Source organism: Mobula hypostoma, chromosome 6 (genome assembly GCF_963921235.1).
Source record: "Mobula hypostoma chromosome 6, sMobHyp1.1, whole genome shotgun sequence".
NCBI classification, from domain to species: Eukaryota; Metazoa; Chordata; class Chondrichthyes; order Myliobatiformes; family Myliobatidae; genus Mobula; species Mobula hypostoma.
In genome coordinates this window covers 31,092,576-31,116,441 of record NC_086102.1, presented here as the reverse complement: position 1 = coordinate 31,116,441, position 23,866 = coordinate 31,092,576, and the positions used below count along the sequence as shown (strand labels likewise).

The 23,866-nt window shown below is 40.8% G+C and overlaps 1 protein-coding gene across 2 annotated transcripts in view; it reads left to right on the top strand.

Moving 5' to 3' along the window:
* The first annotated feature begins 220 nt into the window (after positions 1-220).
* The window catches only part of LOC134347902 (zinc finger protein 654-like), a 64,888-nt gene continuing 41,242 nt past the window's right edge, over positions 221-23,866 (top strand). For both annotated transcript variants that reach the window (XM_063050499.1, XM_063050498.1), the window contains exons 1-2: positions 221-360; positions 10,781-10,926. In XM_063050499.1, the coding sequence (XP_062906569.1) occupies positions 235-360; positions 10,781-10,926 (272 nt within the window). In that variant the 5' untranslated portion in view covers positions 221-234. The remainder of the gene's footprint in view (positions 361-10,780; positions 10,927-23,866) is intronic.

Genomic DNA, 23,866 nt, shown 5'->3' with positions numbered 1-23,866 from the left:
CAATCACCAGAGAAACCACCCCCTTTTCCCGTAAAGGCCAGCACAACAACTCGGGCGTCACTGCGGAGACACGTCACGTCCTCGTGCAACGCAGCGGCGAGGGGGAACCAACTGGAATGTGGGGGATAGGAGACGGTGGGGGCGGGACCATGGATGGCAACGTACGTGCCCGAGCGTGGTGCGGTGACGGAGGCGCGTCCGTACGTTGGGTACGCGCAGGTAGGGCTGAGAAGCATGGCGGAAGAAGAGGAGTTGGAGGGAGCGAGTCTGAGGAAAGAACTGGAATATATAGAGAACGAACTGCGGATGTCCCTGGGTCTGGTCGCTGCGTCCAACGAATACTGCCTGAAGTTTTGTCGAGTGAGTGCGCCTCACTGTAAGGGTATTTAATTTTGTGGGGGGGAGGGGGGTGCTAGGGAGGAATTCAGTGATGTGGGAGTGAGCTGCCTGACAGCCCCCAGTACCCCTCCCTCCCTCCTTCCCATCGCTGGGCAATGCCACAGTTGCAGTACTTGATGTGTCTTGTTCCTGGTGGAGCTGTTTGACCCTTTCCTCTACCTTGCTTGGCTATTAATTGTGAGAGTTTGAAGGACGATCTTCATATAAGAAACTTTTTTTTACCCCCCCCCCGGAATAGAGTTGTTAAGTCTCATCTGAAACTCCTTTTTTGTAAGTGCGAGTTGTGATCGCTCTCTCAATCTTGAAGGCAGCATTTTATTATCACTGTGTATCAACAAAACTGTCAGGCCCTATGATGATAACTAAAGTTTCGGTGAAAGATGGTAAGGTGTTATCGACTGGATAATCGTTGGCCTATCAGTTAATTGGATTCTGGTAACTGGAGAGGGTTTGCTGTCCTGAATAGGGCGAAAGGAATGGATTGTTTGTTTGACTTCAGCTTTTCAACCTGCAGTTAAAATATTGTGCTAATTTAAATGCATTAGTTATTTTTTTTAAAACTTCCAGAATTTATTACATTAAATAATTTAGGACTGATATAGAACCTGACCTGTGTAACATGTAGATTTTTTTCTCTCCCAGTATTTGGCTAAATATAATTGTTTTCAGGCCAGTTGGGCCAAGCAGTCTGATGTTTAAGTGCCTCCCAGCTGTATATGTAGGTAAATATGTCAATGGGGTACCTTAAATCTGCAATATTAGCATTTATATGGTTGATACTATAAAGGTGCATACATAGTTCATACTTTGTGTTTGTATGTAGGCACGTGGTGCAGAGGCTGTCAGTGAAGCACTGACTGTTGTCAAACCAAGCCAAAAGACACATGAGACCCTGCAGATACTGGAAATCTTGAGCACCACACACAAAATGCTGGAGGAGCTCAGCAATTGATACAGCATCTATGGCAGGGAATAAGCAGCTGGCTGTCCTATTCTCTATCCTATCAGGTTCCTCCTTCTGCACTTTATCTCTTCCACCTATCACCTCCCAGCTTCTTACTGCATCCCCTCTTCCCCTTCACCAGGGCATTTATTCCCCTGCAGTTTGTCCTCCATCCCCTCCCTCTACCTTCTTATTCTGGCTTCTGCACTACTTCCCAGTCACGACGAAAGCTCTTGGCCCGAAATGCAGGCGACTGTTTATTCCACTCAATGGATGTTGCCTGACTTGCTGAGTTCCTCCAGCATTTTGTGTGTGCTGCTTAAACTGAGGTTTAAACTGGGCAGGGTGAAAAGCATTATCAAGGATGCATCTCACCCTAACCATGGACTTTTTACTCTCCTCCCATCCGGTAGGCGCTACAGGAGCCTCCGCTCCCGCACCAGCAGACACAGGAAGAGCTTCTTCCCTGAGGCTGTGACCCTGCTGAACTTCATATCACAGCGCTAAGCAGTATTGCACCCATATTGTTCTGACTCAGTGCTTTTATATTTGTGTGCTGTAGCACTTACTTTTTATTCACAGTTGTTTTGTAAATAACACTATTCTTTGCATTTCTGGCCAGATGCTAACTGCATTTCATTGGCTTTGTATCTGTATTCAGCACAATAACAATAAAGTTGAATCTAATCTAATCTAATCTAAAATGGGGCCAAGAGGAGACAAAGATGACTCTTGAGACTCTTACCAGCAAGAAGGCAGGTGGTAAGGTAAGCATGCCAAGTAAGGGAGTCCGAGGATTGAGAGGAAATTGACAGCAGATGCTTTTTAGGGATTTGTACATTTGCAGCATTCCACTTCTTGGTATTCCAAGATATAATGCATTTTACAGTTTTGCACTTGTTTTTTGCTTCCAAACTGTGATTTTACTTTACAATTCCTGTGGCTTGTTAATCTGTAGCTGAGACCATGTTATATCTATTGTAGAGAATAGCTAAGCAAAGTTGCATTGTAAGCGTGAAACATAATTGATGCAAATTTTCTTGCCTTGCTGGACCATTACAACCACTTCAACACTGCCGTAGTTTACTCTTGATATTAATAATTCTTGCACTGATTATTTTACATTATAGCATAAATGTTGCTACTCGAATTTACAACATCTTCGTTTTTAACTGAGTGTTTATAGTTATTATGGGAAGACGTGTTGTATATACAGTAACTTTTTTCCCCTTTGGATTTGCGTTTGCATCATCGATGTTTAATGTGGATTTTATCACGACAGTTCTTTAATAAACCACTTAAGATTTGATCATCAAAATAGCAACTATTTTCTATTGCATGCAATATGAAGATTAGTGATTGCCCTGGTTTATTGCTCAAATTATATTTTCTGAAAGGGTTCGATGTTGAGAAGACACCTAAGGGGATTATATAGTGTAGTTCATAAAGCAGTAGTGTTCTTTTAATAAATCAGAATCAGTTTTAATATCACCAGCATATGTCATGAAATATAACTTTAAAGCAGCAGTACAAAGCAATACATAAGAATAGAGAGAATAAAGAAAACTGAATTACAATAAGTATACATATTTTAGTTTCAATAACTAGGAATTGAAAATAGTAGTGTTGTTGATGGGTTCAATGTCCATTCAGAAATCAGATGGTAGGGATCTTGGAAATTATTTTTCAGCAAGTTATCCTTTTTTTTTCTTATAGAGAACAGCATTTCTGAATCTTTCATCAAAAAGTTACAAAATTGACCAAGGAGATATGAAATACAAATAGACAATACTGGAAACACTCATCAGGTTAGGCAGCATCTGTGGAAACAGATAATGTTCTGACAAATGTTAACTTTGCTCTTTCCATGGGTGCTGCTTCATTCACATGCTGATTGTTTCTAGCAGTTTCCTTTTTATTTTGGGTTTTCTGCCTCTGCATTTTACTTGATGCGGAAGGAGGTGTGATGGTTTATCCGGTCTGGTCATTACATTACTCATTACATACATGTCTATAGTCTGCGAAATCTAGCAAATATTTGCGTTACTATATCAGGGCCCAAAATGTTTAAGAAGTCCCAATGCTGAATTTTGTGTGACGTAAGTGTAAATGATAGTTTGCCTTTTTTGTTTTTGAGAAGAGTACAAACAGGTTTTGCTTTATATTTTAGCAATCATAGATTTGCTCATGATTGACATTTAACCTAATTTGAGCATATCTAATAAAGTTTTCTCCTGATAGTTACAATATTTTGCTTATAAGAATGTTTGACATTGGAATCGGAAAATAAAAAATTAATACAGCAAAGATAAACTCAATGTTGTTCTTTATTTTGAAATAATAAGCAAAATAAAGTAGACAATAGACAATAGGTGCAGGAGTAGGCCATCCGGCCCTTCGAGCCTGCACCGCCATTCACTGTGATCATGGCTGATCATTCACTATCAGTATCCAATTCCTGCCTTATCCCCATAACCTTTGATTCCACTATCTTTCAGAGCTCTATCCATCTCTTTTTTGAAAGCATCCAGAGACTTGGCCTCCACAGCCTTCTGGGGCAGAGCATTCCATATATCCACCACTCTCTGGGTGAAAAAGTTTTTCCTCAACTCCGTTCTAAATGGCCTACCCCTAATTCTTAAACTGGCCTCTGGTTCTGGACTCGCCCATCAGCGGGAACATGCTTCCTGCCTGCAGCGTGTCCAATCCCTTAATAATCTTATATGTTTCAATAAGATCCCCTCTCAGCCTTCTAAATTCCAGAGTATACAAGCCCAGTCGCTCCAATCTTTCGACATATGACAATCCCGCCATCCTGGGAGTAGCTTGAGAAGTAAACCAATGAAATCCATCTTCTGGACAATAAATTTAGAATTGAGAACGCCAATGTAGGCTGTTTAAATGTGGAAATTTGATGGATTGTCCTGAATAGGCATGGCTCCTTTGGAAATATTTGTATCCTGGATCATTCCTTCTCAGAGTTGGAAACTGTAATAACTCTTATTAGTTAAAGAGATAGTGACACACCAAGGGAAAACTTTGAATATCTTCATATCCCTTTCAGAGTGCAGACACTTTAGATGGAGTGTGATGTGTGTAACTGTCTATCATCAGGGTAAGGCAAACCATCTCATACCAAAATCTGATGCTGCACCACAGGGATAATGCAAAGTGGAAGTCCAGTCAAAAGGGAGAAATAAGGAAGCTGAGAAAAATTCTGGTTGTGTAGGATAAAATATGAAAAATAGTGTACAGGAACTCAATTGAGTGATAACTGGTATGTGGATCTGTTGGGAACATGCATGAGACTATAATGAATACCAGGGAAACTGCAAACTTGTTCATTAAAATGTTATAACATTCTGCCAGCTAAAAGTCAAGTTCAAAACATCTTCAGAGAGAACTTAAAAATTACTGTAGTTGCAAGGATAAAACCCTTAAGTTTTTTTTTAAGTATTGAATATAAGAAAACTCAAGATTGACAAATCTGTAGATCTTGATAGAAAGGGTGCAGAGGAGATCTACAAGGATGTTGTCTGGATTGGGGAGCATGCCTTATGAGAATAGGTTGAGTGAACTTGGCCTTTTCTCCTTGTAGTGGCAGAGAAGTGAACTAATAGAGGTGTACAAGATGATGAGAGACATTGATTGTGTGGATAGTCAGGCTTTTTCCCAGGGCAGAAATGGCTAGCATGAGAGGGCACAGTTTTAAGGTGCTTGGAAGTAGGTACAGAGGAGATATCAGGGATAAGTTTTTTACACAGAGGGTGGTTAGTGCGTGGAATGGGCTGCCAGTGACGGTGGTGGAGGTGGATACGATATGGTCTTTTAAGAGACTTCATAGAGCTCAGAAAATTAGAGGGCTTTGGGTAACCCTGGTAATTTCTCGGGTATGGACATGTTCGGCACAGCTTTGTGGACCGAAGGGCCTGTATTGTGCTGTAGGTTTTCTATGTTTCTATGTTTTGCAGACCAGGATGGTTCAAGAAATAGTAGAGGAATTCTGGATCGCTGCTGATTTTAATTTTTCCAAGCAATCCAGTTGGAATTCAGAATTCTGTTTTTGGAATAAAAAATTAAAATACTGTAAAACTATGATTATTTATTAGATACTGATAGTTTGGCACCTGATACACCTGGTTCTGTTTCCCATACTTCCTTTATATTCACTGGTGCCCTTTTTCTGGTGTTTGTCTCAAGCTCATTTGGTTCGCTGACATATACATATTTTTTATATTTCTTTGAAACTAGTGACTTGTCAGTTTGCCAGCAGTGTATGCTCGCAGTCTATGGACAGTGTAACTGAGTTCTTAAATGTATATCAATGTCAAAAAAGCAAATCAGTATTGTGAAAAAGCAGAATATTTTCGTGAAGATTTATTTTTGATAAATTCTAGTTAAAATAATAAGTCATATATGAGGCATGTCCATTGATGTCTTTTTAAAACAAAAACAGAAAACACTGGAAATCCTCAGTAAGTTGGGTAGTGTCAGTAGACCGAGAAATAAGGTTAATGAATCTGTACTTCAGACTTCATCTATTGATGTCTACATGGACTTTAAGAAGGCAAACGAGATGCTTCCAGTAAAAAATACATGGGTTAGAGGTGATATGATTTGATTTGGGGTAGCACTGCGTGTGGCCGGCAGAGCTGCTGCCTCACAGCTTTTGTGTCCTGATATGTGGAGTTCACATGTTCTTCCTTTGCCTACATGGTGTCCTTTCTCATCTCAAAGACTTGCAGGTTAGGAAATTGTAAATTGCTTGTACCATGTGGATGAGTATCAAAAGCTGAGGGGAGTTGACAGGAATGTGGGAGATTAAAGAGGGATTCATAGAAGTGAATGCTCAACCGGCAGCTCAAATTCAGTGGGTTTCTCCATGCTGTATGACTGAGTCAACAACCTTACAACTGGCTGGTAACTGTTTGGGTGAACCTTTTTAACAATGATTGAAATGCACGAATAGGGAGTTGTAAATTGAGGATTTTGAATGATGGTCAGTTGGAAAGCAAAACAAATTGTTTTGTTGGGAGGAGGAAATTGCATTAAAAAACATAGATTAGTTTACCATGCAGAAGTATTGTAGGCTGAATATAATATGGGGAAGTGTGATGTCATTTCACGCTGGATATGAGGAGTAAAGATAAGTAAGGATTTTTTTTACTGAAGTTAAGAGTTGCAAAGTACAAGATGATTTGGATGTACATATGTACAAAGTAATCACAAAACATATGGAAAGCTTGCTTTGATTTTGGAAGTATAAAGGTGTGGAAGTCATTCCTCATATGTTGGGCTTGCCCTATGTCCTCTGCTTGCCTCTGATATTGTCCTTGCGACTTCAGTTACTTTATGCTCCTGAGCATCTTGCTGCCATGACTGTTTCTTGAAACAAAGTGTCTGACTGCTGATGAGGTGACTCCGCCACAAACAGCAAGTTCTCGGCCCTTGCCACCACACTATCCTTTGACAGCTGGCTGCTGTCGGAAGTCAATGAGCCATATAAAACAATTAATAGCATTAAGAAACTACTTAAGTAATAGCAAACCCTTAAGTTTGTAAGATGTGCTGGAAGAAAAAGTACCTGTGCTTTTCAATCTAGGTCAGTGACCCTGTTTATATAAATAGAATTGTGTTACATTTCCATCTATGACTGGCATAAAGCTGAGGGGCCAGACACAAAGTGCACTTAGCCTGGCAGCTCAGTGTGACTGAGTTCCTCCCATGAACATGCTAAATCCAGCAATGGAGCGAGAGATCAGATATCTGTGTATATGGTCTCCAGCTTATTTCACTTCATGAATCACTATATGAAGCATCTATGGGAGTTGGAGTCATTCTTTTTCATGAAGAGCACCTTATGGGTGGTTTAGCAGTAAGTATAATTTGGACTGTTCAGTTGTAGGTACTGCATTTTGACATTGTCTTAATCAGAGCACAGTGTAGATTTACCTCAGTGATACTAAAGAGTAAAGAGTTAACATCTGTTGACAAGGTTGATTGACAGGTCTCGTTTTCCTCTAGTTGAGGTTAAAATGCAAAAGGAAATGTGTTTTGAATCCAGAGCATGAGAGCAACCTTAAAATTACTTGGAAGAAATTGAACTGTTACAGTGGTTTTGCCACCCCAAACTAATGTAGAGGCTGGTTCATTTAAAATGTTCAGTTCCATAGTTATTTGTTAGATGTGTGGTACAGAGATGGATAGCTAGATTTGAGGTATACATTGATCAAATGACCAATGTCACTTGCACACTTGTCTGAATGGGACAGGTCTGGGGCCTTTAGATGGGTTTTATTCGATTATAAACTATGTATCTTGTAGTCAGGCTTGTCTGGAACCATTATTTAAAGAATTAAAACATGGCTAAGACTTATTAAAAATTATATTGTCGAGTGGTCAGGTGACAAATAAGGTGCATTTTTGTCAAATACACGTTTAGATGTTCAAAATGCTTATGCATAGTTCAGAAAAAAACATGCCTGAAACATTTTTTACTGAAGAATATATGGGAGTTGCAAAGGTGATTTGAAATGCTAAATTACCTGTAGTTGATATATTAGCTTTTGATTGCCAATAGCTTGGTTTAAATACAATGGAATTTTATCATCTGAGACAAAGTTCAAAGTGAAATTTACTATCAGAGTACATACATGTCACCACATACAACCCTGAGATTCTTTTTCCTGCGGGCATACTCAGCAAATCTATAGAATAGTACATGTAAACAGGATCAATGAAAGAACAAGCATCGAAGACTGTTAAAATGTCTAACTATAAATAAATAACAAGAACTTGAAATAACAAGATAAAAAGTCCTTAAAGTGAGATCATTGGTTCTGGGAACATCTCAATGGATAAGTGTAATTATCTCCTTTTGTTCAAGAGCCTGATGGTTGAGGGGTAGAAACTGCTCTTGAACCTGGTGGTGCGAGTCCTGAGGCACCTGTACCCTCCTCTACCTGATGGCAGCAGCGAGAAAAGATCATGGCCTAGATGATCTTTGATTGATGCTGCTTTTCTACGGCAACGTTTCATGTAGATGTGCTCAATGGTTGGGAGGGTTTTGCCCTTGAAGTACTGGGTCAAATCCACTACTTTTTGTAGTATTTTCTGTTCAAAGGCATTGATGTTCTCATACTAGTCTGTAATGCAACCAATCAGCATACTTGCCACTACAAATCTATAGAAGTTTGCCAAGGTTTTCAATGACATGCTGAACCTCTGCACTCTCCTGAGAAAATAGGGGCACTGTTGTCCTAACTCCACAATAATATTTATATGATAGCTGGTTCTCTAAGATAGTAACACCCAGGAATTTAAAGTTACTGTCCCTCTCCACCTCTGATCCTCTGATAATTACTGGCTAATGGGCTTCTGGTTTCCTTCTCCTGAAGTCTACAATCAGTTATTTGGTCATATTAACATTGAGTAAGAGGTTGTTGTTATGACACCACTCAGCCAAGTGTTTCGTCTTCCTCCTTTGTGCTGATTCATCACCCCCTTTGATACAGCCCACAACAGTGATTTCATCAACAAACCTGTATATGGTGTTGGTGTTGGAGCTGTACTTAGCCACACAAGTTGTGAAGTGAGTAGAGCAGAGGTCTAAGTACACATCCCTGCAGTGCTCCTGTGCTGATGGAGATGTTTTTGCCAATCCAAACTGACTGGGGTCTACAAGCGAGGAATCCAGGATCCAATTGCACAAGGGGGTATTGAAGCCCAGGTCTTGGAGTTTACTGATTAGTTTTGAGGGAATGATGGTGTTAGGTGCCAAGCTGTAATCAATAAAGAGCATCCTGATGTATGCATGTTTGCTATCCAGATGTTCTGTCTTTGTGTGAAGAGTCAACAAGATAGCAACAAGTCTACAGCAGTTGCTTTTGGTAGGCAAATTGGAGTGGATCCAGATTGCATTCAGACAAGGGCTGATATGCTTCAACACCAGTCTCTCCAAACACTTCACTGTGGATGTAAGTGCCACTGGGCGATTGTCATTTAGACAGGTTCCCATGTTTTTCTTGGATACCTGTACAATTGAAGCCTGCTTGAAGCATGTAGAAACCACATACTGCTGGAATGAGAGGTTGAAGATGTCTGTGAATACACCCGCCAGTTGGTCAGTGCAGGTCTTCTGTTCTTGGCCAGGTACTCCGTCCAGACCAGATGCTGTCCTTGGATTCACTCTCTTGAATGCAGCCCACATGTCATCTTCCGACACTGAAACCAAAGGATCATCAGGAGACATGGTGGTGTATGATGGTTCCTCCCTGTTCTGGTGATCAAAGTGAGCATAGAGACATTAAGCTGATCTGGAAGTGAAACTCTGCTGTCGCCCTATGTCATAAGATTTAACTTTGTAGGAGGTTATGGCATTCAAACCCTGCCACAGCTGTCAAACATCCCTCACTGGTTCCAGTCTAGTCCAGATTCTTCACTTTGCCTGAGAGGTGGCTTTCTGGAGACCATACCTGCACCTCTTGTAGCACTCTTGATCTCCAGTTATGAATATCTCTGATTTGGCTCTCAGCAGGTTACAGATTTCGTTGTTCATCCAGGGCTTCTGATTGGGGAAAACCCTAAGTGATTTCATAGGGACACACTCATCCACACCTGTTTAATTAATGAAGTCTGTAACGACCCTGGTGTCGTCATTCAGGTCCTTAGTTGAGTTCTTGAACGAGGTCCAGTCCACTAACTCAAGGCAATCTTGTAATCGTTCCTCAGTCTCCCGCGACCACCTTTTGGATGTCTTGATCTCTGAGCCTTGCATTATTCATAGCTATATATCTGTATCCTTAAAATTAATAAGGTACTTAGCGATAGTGGAGTCACTTGCTGCTGAGCAAGTTTAACAAAAAAGTAAATCCTTATTCTGTAGAACCCCCATGGAAATAGTTGAGCAAAAATTAACCACGTGTTAAAAGAAAAAACTTCTGTAACATGAAGGGTGTTTGTCTGACTTGATGTTTGATTATAATCTTTGTTGCTGTGATCAACGTGGGGCAAAAAAGATAAAACTTGCTGGATTGTTTGTCAACCATTTAATATTGCAAAACCATTTCTTAAATATAAAATATTTTTTATTGAAAAAGAAAGATGGTACAGTATATAAAAGATACCAGATTGCATTTTACTGTATTTTTTCACTCTGGATTACACTTCAACAGATTGTGTATTTGCTTTTATTCTCGGATTTGTCACAGCATTGGTCCATTGTGCCTGTACCAATCCATTTATTCTGATGCCTCTTTCAGGATAATATATTTTTTAACTCTTTCAGTCCTAATCTCTACATTTGACAATTGAATTGTGAACTATGCAAATAGAGATTTGGATTGTATCTGCAACATTTTAGTAACTGTTGTAGAAAGCTAGAAAAGTGATGGCCAAAGAAGTCAGCATATAACCCTCTGTCTTCTCTTCCTCAAACAGGTAACTGAATGGCATGCTGGGAAATGGCAGGTGCCTTTGCCACTACTTCAAGTGCTTAAAAATGCGATTTGCTGTTTTACCAAAGCAAGACCACTTCTCGCTGCAGAATGTGAACATGTTCAATATGTCTTGAGCCGGCTGGCTTTGTAAGTAGTTTTTAATCTTTCTATTTTAGTGTATCTGGCTTTAATATCATTGCAGTAATACTCTTAATCTGGCATACTTGGGATTTCTATGGTGCCTGCCTGGCTGCCAAGTTTTCTGGACTATTACCCCAGCATACTTTTTAAACTACTTAACTTATTTTCTAGTGAACATAGTAAGAACCTGTAGAGTATGAGGGGATGGCAGGAAGAGGGCCTGTGGTGAATTTCAAGGGAGTGCAGGAAATGGGACTTGGGTGAGTTTCCCAAGTCTCCCAACTGCTTAATAGATAATCAGAGTTACTGTGAAAAGTGAAATTGATAAATGTAATTGTTAATGTTGGTTACTGTATCTGCTGCTCTACAGTTTTATACAAATTAATTGTGCAAGACTTATGGCCGACAACTGCCCATGAGTCTATCTTGGTATGTATTCACTGGATCTTCAGATAAACATGCATGCCTATTGGAGCAACACACACAAATGCTAGAGGAACTCAGCAGACCAGGCAACATCTATGGAAAAGAGTACAGTTGCTGTTTTGGGCAGAGACCCTTCAGCAAGATTGGAGCTCTTTTTGTGTTAGATGTATGCTTTCCTTATTTCTCTTCCCAGTTGCATCTTATAATACAAACTGTCGCACTTAAGGGATACTGCAGAAACCGGAAATTTTGAGCAACACACGAAATGCTGGAGGAACTCAGCGAGTTAGACAGAATCCATGGAAGGAAATGAATAGCCGAATTCTTGGACCTGGCTCGAAACGCTTGTGTCTAAGGGTCTCGGCCTGAAACGTCTACTGTCAATTTCTCTCTAGATGCTGCTTCAGCTAAGTATGAATTGTTGTCTGCCAGGCTGTTCTGCTTTGCTCTTGGCTGTCTACTTAACAGTGTGACCTTGCTCTTTTCTCCTTTCCTTTGGGGATTATCGTATATTTCCTAATTTCTTCAGCACAGTAACATGATGCAGTTTAGAAATCTGTACACACATTTGTACTTGGTGTTATCTCTGGGGAGGCTAATGTTAATTATGATCCCTGCAATTTAGTTAAAACTTCAAGTGGATAGTAGTCAGTAAACCTACAAAGTTACTAATTGGCTTTTTAATTCATGTCAAAAAAGAACGATCAGGATTTTCAGTATTGTCATGGGATTTATTTAAATGTTTCAGTTCATTACTCGGGACTAGTATGTACTATTATAAATTTAAAATTGCCTACTCACCTGCGCCATGCACCAGTGTTAATGCTCTAGCTACTAAGAACAATAGTTGTCACAGATGAAAAATTATAGTGAACAGTGGACTTCAGTTCAAAGTAAATTTATTATCAAAATACATGTCACCATATACTACCCTGAGTTTCAAATTCTTGTGGGCATTCACAGTAAATACAAACAGACACAAATGGATCAGTGAAAAACCACACACAACAAAGACAGACAGCCAACCAATGTGCAAAAGTCAACAAATTTGCAAATGCAAAAAGGGGGTAAAGACAGAATAATAATAAATAAGCAATAAATATCAAGAATATAAATTATAATCCTTGAAACTGAGTCCATAGGTTCTGGAACCAGTTCAGTGTTGAGGTGAATGAAGTTGAGATAAGCATTTGGCCTTAAGTTTTTTCACCTTATTTCTGTAGGCTGTCTCATCGTTGTTGATGATGGTCCCCAACACTGTTTATGGAGAATCAATATCAATGGAGAATGAAATGGTTCCATTTGTGAGAACTAGGAATAGCTGGAGAGAAAAAAAAACATCCATAGTACTTACTAACTTGCATTATCTTCCAGTTTGTTAACAAAATATTTTTGAAATCCTTTAATTTCAAATTACCAGCCCCTGCTTTCTAGCTTGCTACTAGACAATAGGATCTGTCCTCTAAATCCCTCTGTGTTTACTTATCTTTATTCCTTTTAAGATGGGTAATACTTTAATAATGCTTTATACTTTATTGTCGCCAAACAATTGGTACTAGGACGTACAGTCATCACAGCAATATTTGATTTTGCGCTTCACACTCCCTGATTACAAATATTAAATATTAAAGATATTAAATAGTTAAAAATAGTAAATACTAAAAATTTAAATTTTAAGTCATAAATAGAAAATAGAAAAATGGGAAGTAAGGTAGTGCAAAAAAACTGAGAGGCAGGTCCGGATATTTGGAGGGTACTGCCCAGATCTGGGTCAGGATCCGTTCAGCAGACTTATCACAGTTGGAAAGAAGCTGTTCCCAGACGTCATTTAATAAAAAGATGTCATTTAATTCCACCATACTGAATCAGAATTAGATTTAATATCACCAACATATGTCGTGAAACTTGTTAATTTTGCACAGCAGTACAACGCAATACACGATAATATAGAAAAAAAACCTGAGAATTAATATATTTTTTAAATAGTTAATTAAGTAGTGCAAAAACGGCAGTAAAAATAATAATGAAGTAGTGTTCATGGGTTCATTCAGAAATCGGATGGCAGAAGGGAAGAAGCTGTTCCTGAATTGTTGAGTGTGCGCTTTCAGGCTTCTGTACCCACTTCTTGATGAGAAGAGGGCATGTCCTGGGTGGGAGGGGTCGTTAATGATTTATGTCACCTTTTTGAGGCACTGGCCCTTGAAAATGTCTTGGATATATGGGGGCTAGTGCCTATTATGAAGCTGATTAAGTTTGCACCTCTCTGCAGTTTACTTCGATCCTGTGCAATAGGCTCCCGCCTCCCCCATTACCAGGCGGTGATGCAGCCAGTTAGAATGCTTTCCACGGTACACCTGTAGAAATTTGTGAGTGTTTTAGGTGACAAACCAGATGTCCTCAAACTGTGTATGTTCTCTCATTTGACCCTTTCTGAAGTCCACAGTCAGCCCTTCGCTTACTGATAGACACAGGATCTCCCCCTCCCCCTCCCACTTTCAAATCTCTTACTAGCTCTTCTTTCAGTTAGTCCTGATGAAGGGTCTTGGCCCGAAACGTTGACTGTACCTCTTCCTAGAGATGCTGCCTGGCCTGCTTCGTTCACCAGCAACTTTTATGTGTGTTGCTTGAAATTCCAGCATCGCAGATTTCCTCGTGTTTGCTTACTGATGTTGAGTGCAAGGTTGTTGCTGCGATACCTCTCAACTAGCTAATATATCTCGCTCCTATACGCCCTCTGGTCACCATCTGAGATTCTGCCAATAAAGGTTGTACATCAGCAAATCTATGTATGGCATTTGAGCTGTGCCTAGCCATGCAGTTATGGTTGTAGAGTAGAGCAGAGGGCTAAGCACACATCCCTGAGGTGCGCCTATGTTGATTGTCAGTGACGTGGAGATGTTCTTTCCGATCTGCACAGATAATGATCTGGTTAGGAAGTCGATGATCCAGTTGCAGAGGGAGGTATAGAGGCCCAGGTTCTGCAACTTTTCTGTCAGAGCTGTAGGAATGAAGATGTTAAATGCTGAGATGTAGTCATTGAACGGCATCCTGACCCTTTCTGAAGTCCACCATCCTTGGTCATCTGAGTTTTTTTTTGATCAGTAACAAAAATGCTTTAGTTGAGTAACATGGGATATTTTGCCTGGTTAAAGATACTGTATAAAAGTGTCCTATAAAGAGTTGTCAGGTAAAATAGTCCTTGCATCCACCTTCTAGTATGTATATGGTGGGCACTTCTGAAAACTTGTGTTCATTGTTAAACCTGGCTTGTTTAAATTTCTGCTCAATATCGACTCATTTGCTGCATGTTGAAATTTTGATTGTAGTATCAACATCAGGCAAGGGTTGTTTCATAATTTTTGGAATTGTGAATGATAGCAAGGATATGTAGTTAACATCAAACATGTTCCCTTCTTATTGTGTAGTTGCTTAAAAATGGTTAGACCAAGGCCAATTCCATGAGAAGTGCTTAGAGAAAAATCCTGAGGCTGGGTAGTTGGTCACTTCTATGTGGTAGGTATGATTAGAGCCATTGATTTCATTGTTACTAAGATTCCATGATTTGCATTATTCCAAAACTGTCTTGTGACCAAAATAAGGTATTCTTATGTAATCTCTGCCATGCAGATCATTTATCCATATTTAGGAATATAAAGATTAGTTAGAGCACATTTGACTTGATGGAACTCATGGGGAGCATCCTTGAGCAGGTGTTGAATGAGTACAGGTTAAATGAAAATCCATCACTCATTTCTTTGATTTACTTCATTTACATATTTAATGTGAACAATGATCTGTTTTCTGTGCTTTAAAGGACTCAACATTTTAAATTTAATTCATGCTAGTGGTTATAGCAGTAATAAGTAAAACAAGAAAACATTCCAGAATATTCAAAACTGAGAATGAAAGCAGACTCTTAAGTACTCCAGTAGTTTTATATACATTAGATAATTTTAAGGAAAATCTGGGTGAACTATTTGAGCTTTGCAGTTCTGCAGATTTTATTCCAATACTGTACTGCTGTTCAAAGAGGAAAAACACAGTAGATCCTGCAGTTGCTGGAAATCCAGGGTGCAAAACACAAAATGTTGGAGGAACTCAGCAGGTCAGGCAGCTTCTTTGGAAAGGAATAAAGAGTTGACGTTTCAGGCTGAGACCGTGATGAAGGATTTTGTATGTTGCTCAAAGGGATAAATGTTTTATACGTGGTATTAATAGAATTTGAAGAAAAAATTGAGAACTTACTAACTATATAATTGGAGACTTCTGATGTTGATGGTCTCCCCAGAGACCCCAAGCTGTTCCCCCACTGGGCCTCCACTAAGTTTCCCGACACCTCTCTGATCAGCTGAACAACTGAAGGAGGGGCATGATCCCCTGAAATGATCCCCCTGGCACTGCATGCAACTTAGCTGCCCTCCTAGCTAGAGAAGACACACTGAAAACTTTCCCCCCTCTTTCAAATAACTGATAGCTGTCACTACGGTGTAAGTGAACCTGACAGCTCTAATACCGTCACCAGCCCACCTACTCAAACTTTCAACCAATCCCTGTCACTCTCCCTCAACCGAGCACTGCCACTCATCTAACAACTGAGAGATCCGCTCCGCCCATGTCTCCGCCCCTCTTGGGGTGGACACTATCCCAAACGCCAGGCGGAGTCTGCCAGAGCTAGAACATTTATTCGCAGACCCGACTTCCAAATCAGACCACTCTTTCCTCTCTCTCCCAACCGCATGGATAGCCCCGAGTGCCACCTCCAACTCGTCAATGCCAGCCCGATCTCGAACAAAGACTGTACCCACAACGCATACAGCAATCAATAGCAAATAACCCACAGAGACACACACTACAGATTTAAACAGGGCACCCACACAGCATACCAGTAGACCCAATCCTGGACAAAGCCCACACAATGTAGCCCCCCTGGCCACCCTCAGGGTCGCTTGGCTCGCTGTCGTCTAGGGAAACAGCCCTCGGCCCCGCCAAACTGGGTAATAGTTTATGTGGATGCTGTGTGATGTACCCCACCCCGCCCAAATAGCAGACAATACACCAGATACGATTAAATGATTTACAGTTTATAGATATTACTGGAACTATATAATTAATAGAGAATAAAATATAAAAGGAAAATAAAAGGCGCCACACTTATCAAAGTTCAATCTCTTCGTGCACACAAGTTGGAGCTCAGGACCCTTCTTCACCCTGCGACCCCTCGGACCACCTTGACCGGCCACCTGGGAGCAACAACGGTGGTCAACCAGACGCTCCACATGAGTCCGAGTCCGTCTCCGTCTCCTCGCCGAACGCCCTCCTCGGGGTCCGACTCCGTTAGTGGACTTCACAGCACCTGGTCCATCCTCTGTCTCGCTCTCCCGCCTTCTGCCCCAAAACCCCGCACATACAATATCTTACAGATACACCAAAAACATAACAACTATCCCAATTGGTTCATAACACCTTCTTATCAGTAACGTGATTCAACAAACTGCTAGCGGGAGGGCTTTCTCAGCATTTAACATAACAAAGAAGCATTCCCAAGTATAACATAACAAAGAAGCCATTTTAATTAGCCTAGGCAGTAGAGACAAACCCCCCCTACAATGGGTTGCAAAGTAATTTCTGATTACAAAAATTTTGTTTATCTTTAAAATTAATATGTAGGATAAAAGTGATTACAAATTTTATTTTGTGGTGTAAATATGATCTACACAGCAAATGAAAGTGAAATGATGTACATTAAACTGAACAGCAAAATGTAACTTGCAGCTTAGTATTAAGACCATTTAATAGGCATCAAATTGGAAATAAAACTTGACAATTTAATTAACTGGCCACACAGTGAAATTCACTTTGAATGTATGTGCCTTGTAGCAGTAGGTCAGGTTGGTACGGAAAAATGCACAGAAGTACAGTCAGCCCTCCGTATCCGCGGGTTCTGTATCCGTGGAGTCAACCAACCGTGGATCGAAAATATTCAAAAAAAGTTCCAGAAAGTTCCAAAAAGCAAAACTTGAATTTGCCACATGCCGAGCACTACGCAGAATCCACGTGAATGAAGTGATGTGTAGGCATACCCAGCTGTAGCCTCCCGCCATTTCACAGATCCACAGTCTCTCTCCAGCACTCATTGTTTGAGCATTGTTCGCCTCGCGTCTCGTTCGTTCGCTACTTGTGTTGTGAGCGAAAGGAAGGAGTTTAAGGCTAGTAAGGGATGGCTGGCTAGCTATGTAAAGCGCTACAGCCTCAAGAACTTAAAGATCGGGGGGGGTGGGGGGAATCGACATCAGCTGATGCCGAGGCAGCATCAGCGTTCCCAGAAGAGCTACGATGGTTGCGTCTGTACTGAACATGTACAGATTTTTTTTTCTTGTCATTATTCCCTAAACAATACAGTATAACAACTATTTACATAGCATTTATATTGTATTGGGTATTATAAGTAATCTAGAGATGATTTAAAGTATACGGGAGGATGTGCGTAGGTTATATGCAAATACTGCGCCATTTTATATAAGGGAATTGAGCATCAACGGATTTTGGTATTCGCGGGGGGTCCTGGAACCAGTCCCCCGCGGATACCGAGGGACGACTGTACTCTGGTTGTAGCCTTGGCTGTGGTGTCACCAAGTTGCTAATTCTGCTGAAGAGAACAGAGCAGAGCATTTGAATATTTGACATCAGTTGGGACATTAATATCCTTGTGTTAGTTCTGTCTGAATGAGAGGAGGGCATCTATCCCAGTTTTCCTGAGCAGCTAGAAGATGTAACAATGGAGCTATTGCCTGCAATTCCATCTTTTACAAACATACAGTATTTATGCTAAGATTCTTCTTGGCATATGTGTCATTGGGGCAAACATTAGAGAAAAAAATACATAATGTTTCCAGATAATCTTGGTTATCAAGTCATTGATACTGCTTCCTCAATTTTTGCTTAAGTTTTTGCTAGGTGTATGATGTATATGATCTTCTATTTTGTGGATGGAATATGCACTCTTAACTTGAGGAGGAGCTGTTTAGCTATTTGGAAGGAGTGTATGCGGAGGATCCATACATTGCGAAGGCAGTATAATTCCTCTCAAAGTAGACGAACCACTCTGTAATTTGCATGGATGGATTTAACTGCTTGTTTAAAATCTGAGGTGCTCTGGCAGGCTCTGCTGTTCCAAGATCAAAGGAGGAGAAGGTGAATTTGTGCCAGAAGTTCCTCTTTGCCAAGGTAGCAGCCAGGCAGAATCTCCAAATATGTTGTGAAATAAATCAAGGAGGCTAGGATCAAAGACAGGCTTGTTTTAAGGAGTTCTTCCAAGTACTACTTCCAGTGGGTGCTAACTATCTCTACTGTGAAGTTTGAAAGAGTTAAGTATTGAAGAATGACTCTATGGAGAAACATGTTACTTGTTTTACTTGCCACAGTTCACATACAACTTCTAAACTGGAAGGAGAAATTAACTTTAGGTTATTATCAAAAGTACAGTGAATGGGAGAGAATTCATCTATGAAATTCTCATGAAATATCAAAGTTCAAAGTAAATCTGTTATCAAAGTATATATGAATGTTTGAACATTGTATCTGATGATGACAAAAGACCTATGTGGCAGGGTTTTTAGAAGTGAAGAGAAACTGTTGCATTGCAGCAGTTCTACTCTCACAACCTCAGAAGTCCAGGTCCAGTGGTATGAGTAAACTTCACAACTGGAGTCTCTCTTGGTTGGCGTGGATGAACATGTTGTCTTCTGTGTCCCGTTCTGCCCTTCGCTCTCCATAGAGTGTTGCAGAAGCACCTCCCTGGCCATTGGATCTCACTGTATACCTCATCCACCCAGTCCGCTGGAGCTGACTGCATGCTAGAACATGCATGTCCATATCTCACCTGGGCATGAGGCCCGCCTGTTGAAACTATTTGCTGGGGTGCGGCCGCTGTCACATCCAAACAGCGACTTGGAGCCACAGGTGAGTGCTGAGTATCTGGTATTAGCTGATTTAACACCACAAGCTCCTTCACCAGAGGTGGTATCCCTTCCACACACCCTAATCAAAGTACATAAATGACGCCATACGCTACCATGAGATTTTTTTTCTTGCGGGTAAATGCTAACAAACTATTGTTTGGCAATTTAGGTTGCCAAAACTCCCACATCTTTACAGATTGTCCTGGAATAACTTCAAACTATGAAAAAGGTATTTTTTTTCCTTTCTAACTGGAAGGAAGCTCGGGGCCTAGGTTTGTTTTTGGATTTGTAACTTAGCTAATGTGTTTTCTAAAAAAAATCCAATATTTTGGAGTTGTTGTCGTTGAAACTTAATATATTTTTGAAAATAGAACAATGTAATAAACTTGTTTATTACTTTTCCTTTTAAGCTTTTTCTTCCAAAAAATTGTGACATTCTCTTGCTCCCTTTGGTCTTTCATTAGAAATTGAGTAACTTCCAATTAACAACACATGCATTATAATCTAATTAAATCCTTCTCCCCTGTCTCCTCTGCCCTTGGGTTTTATATTTATTCTCTGCATCTGGGCATCACTGGCTGGGCTAGCATTTATTGCTCATCCCTAATTACTCCTGAACCTCAACAGTTCTGCTGAAGTTACTCACACAGTGCTATTGGACAGAAATTCCAGGATTTGGACCTAGTGACGAAGGACTAGTAATTATAGTGCCGAGTAAAAGTATTCAATCCCCAACCCTTTGTTCACATAAATGAGTATAACAACCAGGGATTTTGATGAATTTAACTGAGAATTTTTATTTGTGAATCACATGCTCCTTTTTCACAGAGCCCCCAAAACAGGGAAAGTTGTAAGGCATGAAAAATTAAAAATTCAAAAGCTGAGATGTCAGCAGTTTAAAAGTGTTCATTTTCCCCCCTTTGCTCAGTTACTTATTTGAACCAACTCTCACAGCTAGTTTAGTCAGTAGCCTTTTTGTATAAGTCTCTACAGTCGGCCCTCTTTATCCGTGAGGAATTGGTTCCAGAACCCCTCGTGGATACCAAAAAACGCGGATGCTCAAGTCCCTTATTCAGCCTGTCTCGATGCGATGGACCTTAGGACCCAGTGGAACCCCGGACCTTATTTAACCTGTCTCAGTGCGGTGGACATTAGGACCCGGCGGCGGAGCTCTGAATCTGCAATGTTTCTGTTCACGAATATAATCACGATTGAAAATAAAGTGGAAATAATAAAGCGATCGGAAGGAGGTAAAACACCATCGGTCATTGAAAAAGTGTTAGGCTACAGTCGGTCAACAATCGGAATAATTTTAAAGGATGAATTAAGAAAGGCCCTGCCCCAATGAAAGCAACAATTATTACTAAGCAACGCAGTGCTTTAGTTATTGGATTTTTGGGGTTTGGGGTTTTGATCCTCACATCAACCCGACATGGATAGAGAGCGCACTCGGGAGCGGTCTGTCACTGGATCAAACTCGAGAACTTCTGTTCCCAAGCCCAGTGCTGAAACATGCGTTTCTTAAGTTTTATATGCATAGAAAGGTAAAGTATATACTATATGCTAAGACAAACATTTGACTAACTGACGCTAAATAATACCAGATGTACCTGTTCCGACTTACCTAGTAAGAGAACTTCCGTTTTTTTCGATCCCAATCCATGATAACCTACACACATCCTCCTGTATACTTTAAATCATCTCTAGATTACTTATAGTACCTAATACAATGTAAATGCTATGTAACATAGTTGTTATACTGCATTGTTTAGGGAATAACGACAAGAAAAAGGTCTGTACTTGCTTGAACAGTAAGTGCTGGAAGAGCAGTTCCGGGTTTTCTCGATTCGCGGTTGGTTGAATTCGCGCATGCGGAACTCGTGGATAAGGAGGGCCGACGGTATTAGCTTTGCACAACGTGATAGAGCAAGATTTTCCCATACTTCCTTGCAAAATTGCTCAAGCTGTGCTAGGTTAGTTGGGAATTGGTGGTGGACAGCAATCTTGAGATCTTGTCCGAGATTTTGATCAGGACTTGAATGGGCCATGCTAGGATATCAGTTTTCTTCATTTGAAGCCACTCGGTGGTTGCTCTGGCAGTGTGCTTTGGGTCATTGTCCTGATGAAAAATGAACTTCTTCCAAAGTGTAAGCTATCTGGCAGAGGCTAGCAGGTTTTATCCAGGATCTCCCTGTATTCAGCAGTATTCATCTTCCCATCAATCCTGACCAAATTTCCAGTCCCTGCTGCAGAAAAGCCTCGCTAGAGCATGATGCTACCTTACCTGGCTGATGTGCAGTATTAGATTTGTGCCACTTAGTGTTGAGGCCAAAAGTGTCCCACTTTAGTCTCATCCGACAACAAGGCCTTCTCCAACGTCTTTACAGTACAGGTTTCCCCCGCCATCCGAAGGTAGAGCGTTCCTATGAAACAGTTCGTAAGTCGGAATGTCGTAAAGTGAAGAAGCAATTACTATTTATTTGTACGGGAAAAATTTGTGAGCGTTCGCAGACCCAAAAAATAACCTACCAAATCATGCCAAATAACACATAAAACCTAAAATAATAGTAACATATAGTAAAAGCAGGAATGATATGATAAATACACAGCCTATATAAAGTAGAAATACTTTTCTACAATCATTGCCGCACTGTTCTCTGTAGCAAAAATCTCACGCAAGTGCCGTCGGCAGAAACACAGCGCAAGCGCTCACCGCAGAAACACTCTCCAGTAACCTTTAAGCTATGAAGCTGCCAAATCATACCAAATAACACGTAAAAATACACAGCCGATATAAAGTAGAAATAATGTATGTACAGTGTAGAATCACTTACCGGAATCGAGAAGTCAGTGCCGAGCACACTGATGATTGTGTGTTAGGCTGAGTCGTTGGAGGTTGGGGTGGTGCAGTGGTTCCCAACCTCCGGGCAGCAAACTGATACCGATCCGCGGAGAATGCAGCGGTAGCCGGGACGCACCCAGCACATCTTTAAGAAAGAAAGGCAAAATGAACAAGCTAATTAATTAGGTGCCGCCCGGCACGTAAATGTTGGCCCAGATCAGAGGCAACGCAATCGGCAATCGCCTCTGATCTGGGCCGACATTTACGTGCCGGGCAGCACCTGATTAATTACAATGCGCTGGAGGAACTCAGCAGGTCAGTCAGTATCAGTTGAAAAGATTAGTCGACGTTTCGGGCTGAAACGTCGACTAATCTTTTCAACTGATGCTGACTGACCTGCTGAGTTCCTCCAGCGCATTATGAGTGTTCCTTTGACAACAGCATCTGCAGATTATTTTGTGATTACCTAATTAATTAGCTTGTTCATTTTAGCTTTTTTCTTAAGGATGTGTTGGGTGCGTCTCGGCTACTGCTGCATTCTCCGTGGCAATGTATCGGTCCGTGGCCCGGGGATTGGGGTGGTGGGACACTGGGGTGTCATCTCATTGTCGTCTCTTTCCATCAGGGCAGGCAGGTTATCTTCTTCTGTGTCTGCCTGCCTCAGTGTCGAAGTTTGAGGTTCGTCGTCTGCTGTGGCTAATGTGGAAGGCTTGAAAAACAACACTATGCTCGACTGCTTAGCCGCGCACATTTTTCTGTCAAACAGTTCTTTGTAAGCACTCAAAACATCTTGCAAATATGCCCTAAACTGATGTACCCTTTCAAAATTAAAGTCGTACTTTTCTGGCAATAATTGCGGGGAAAATCTCACAGAGTTGCTTCACGTTCAGTTCCTGGACGACTTCACTTTCAGTCCGTTCGCTACTGCATTCAGTTTCAATTGTTATCCTTTCCTCTTCCAATTGCATCAGCTCTTCATCTATCAGTTCTTAATCATGGGATGCCAAAACCTCTTCAACATCATCTTTGTCAACTTCCACAAGCCAAACTCACTTTGTCCTTACTTCGTTCACCACGATTGAAACGCTTAATTATGTCTAGTTTTATGCTAAGTGTAACACCCTTACGAGCTCTTTTAGGCTTTTCCGATACCTTAGAACTCATCTTGCTAACGGCTGCTCACAGGCACGTGTTTAAGCAGTGCTGGCTAGAATGTAGTTCTGGGGGAGAAGCTTGGGTGCTTGGGGCGCGTGCTGCCTTTTTTTGTAACAGTGAAGAACACCTTTTGTTAGCGAAAACAGGTAACTAATGTAGGTCTTTCGTAACAGTGAGGTTTCATATAGCGAACGTTTGAAAAGCGGGGGACACCTGTATCTTCTAAGTGATGCTTTGTAAAGTCTTTATGGGCAAGGATGTGCAATTTTTTTTAAAGTCAGGGCTGCTTCTTTGTGACTGTTTCATGAATACCCTTTTTGTGCAACTTCTTAGAGATTGTGGAGCCATAATCTTCATTTCCATTTGTAGCCACTCAGTCTCAGAGTGACTGTTGGCATCACAGTAGCCTCTTTTACATGTGCCTCTCTTCTCCGGCAACGAAGTTTAGAGGGGCAGCCTGATGTAGGTAGTGTGGCTGTTGTTTCATATTTTTTTCTGACTTTTTCATGATTTGACTGCATTGAGTTCTAAGTAGGACTTTACAGAGCAAGGAATATTTATTCTT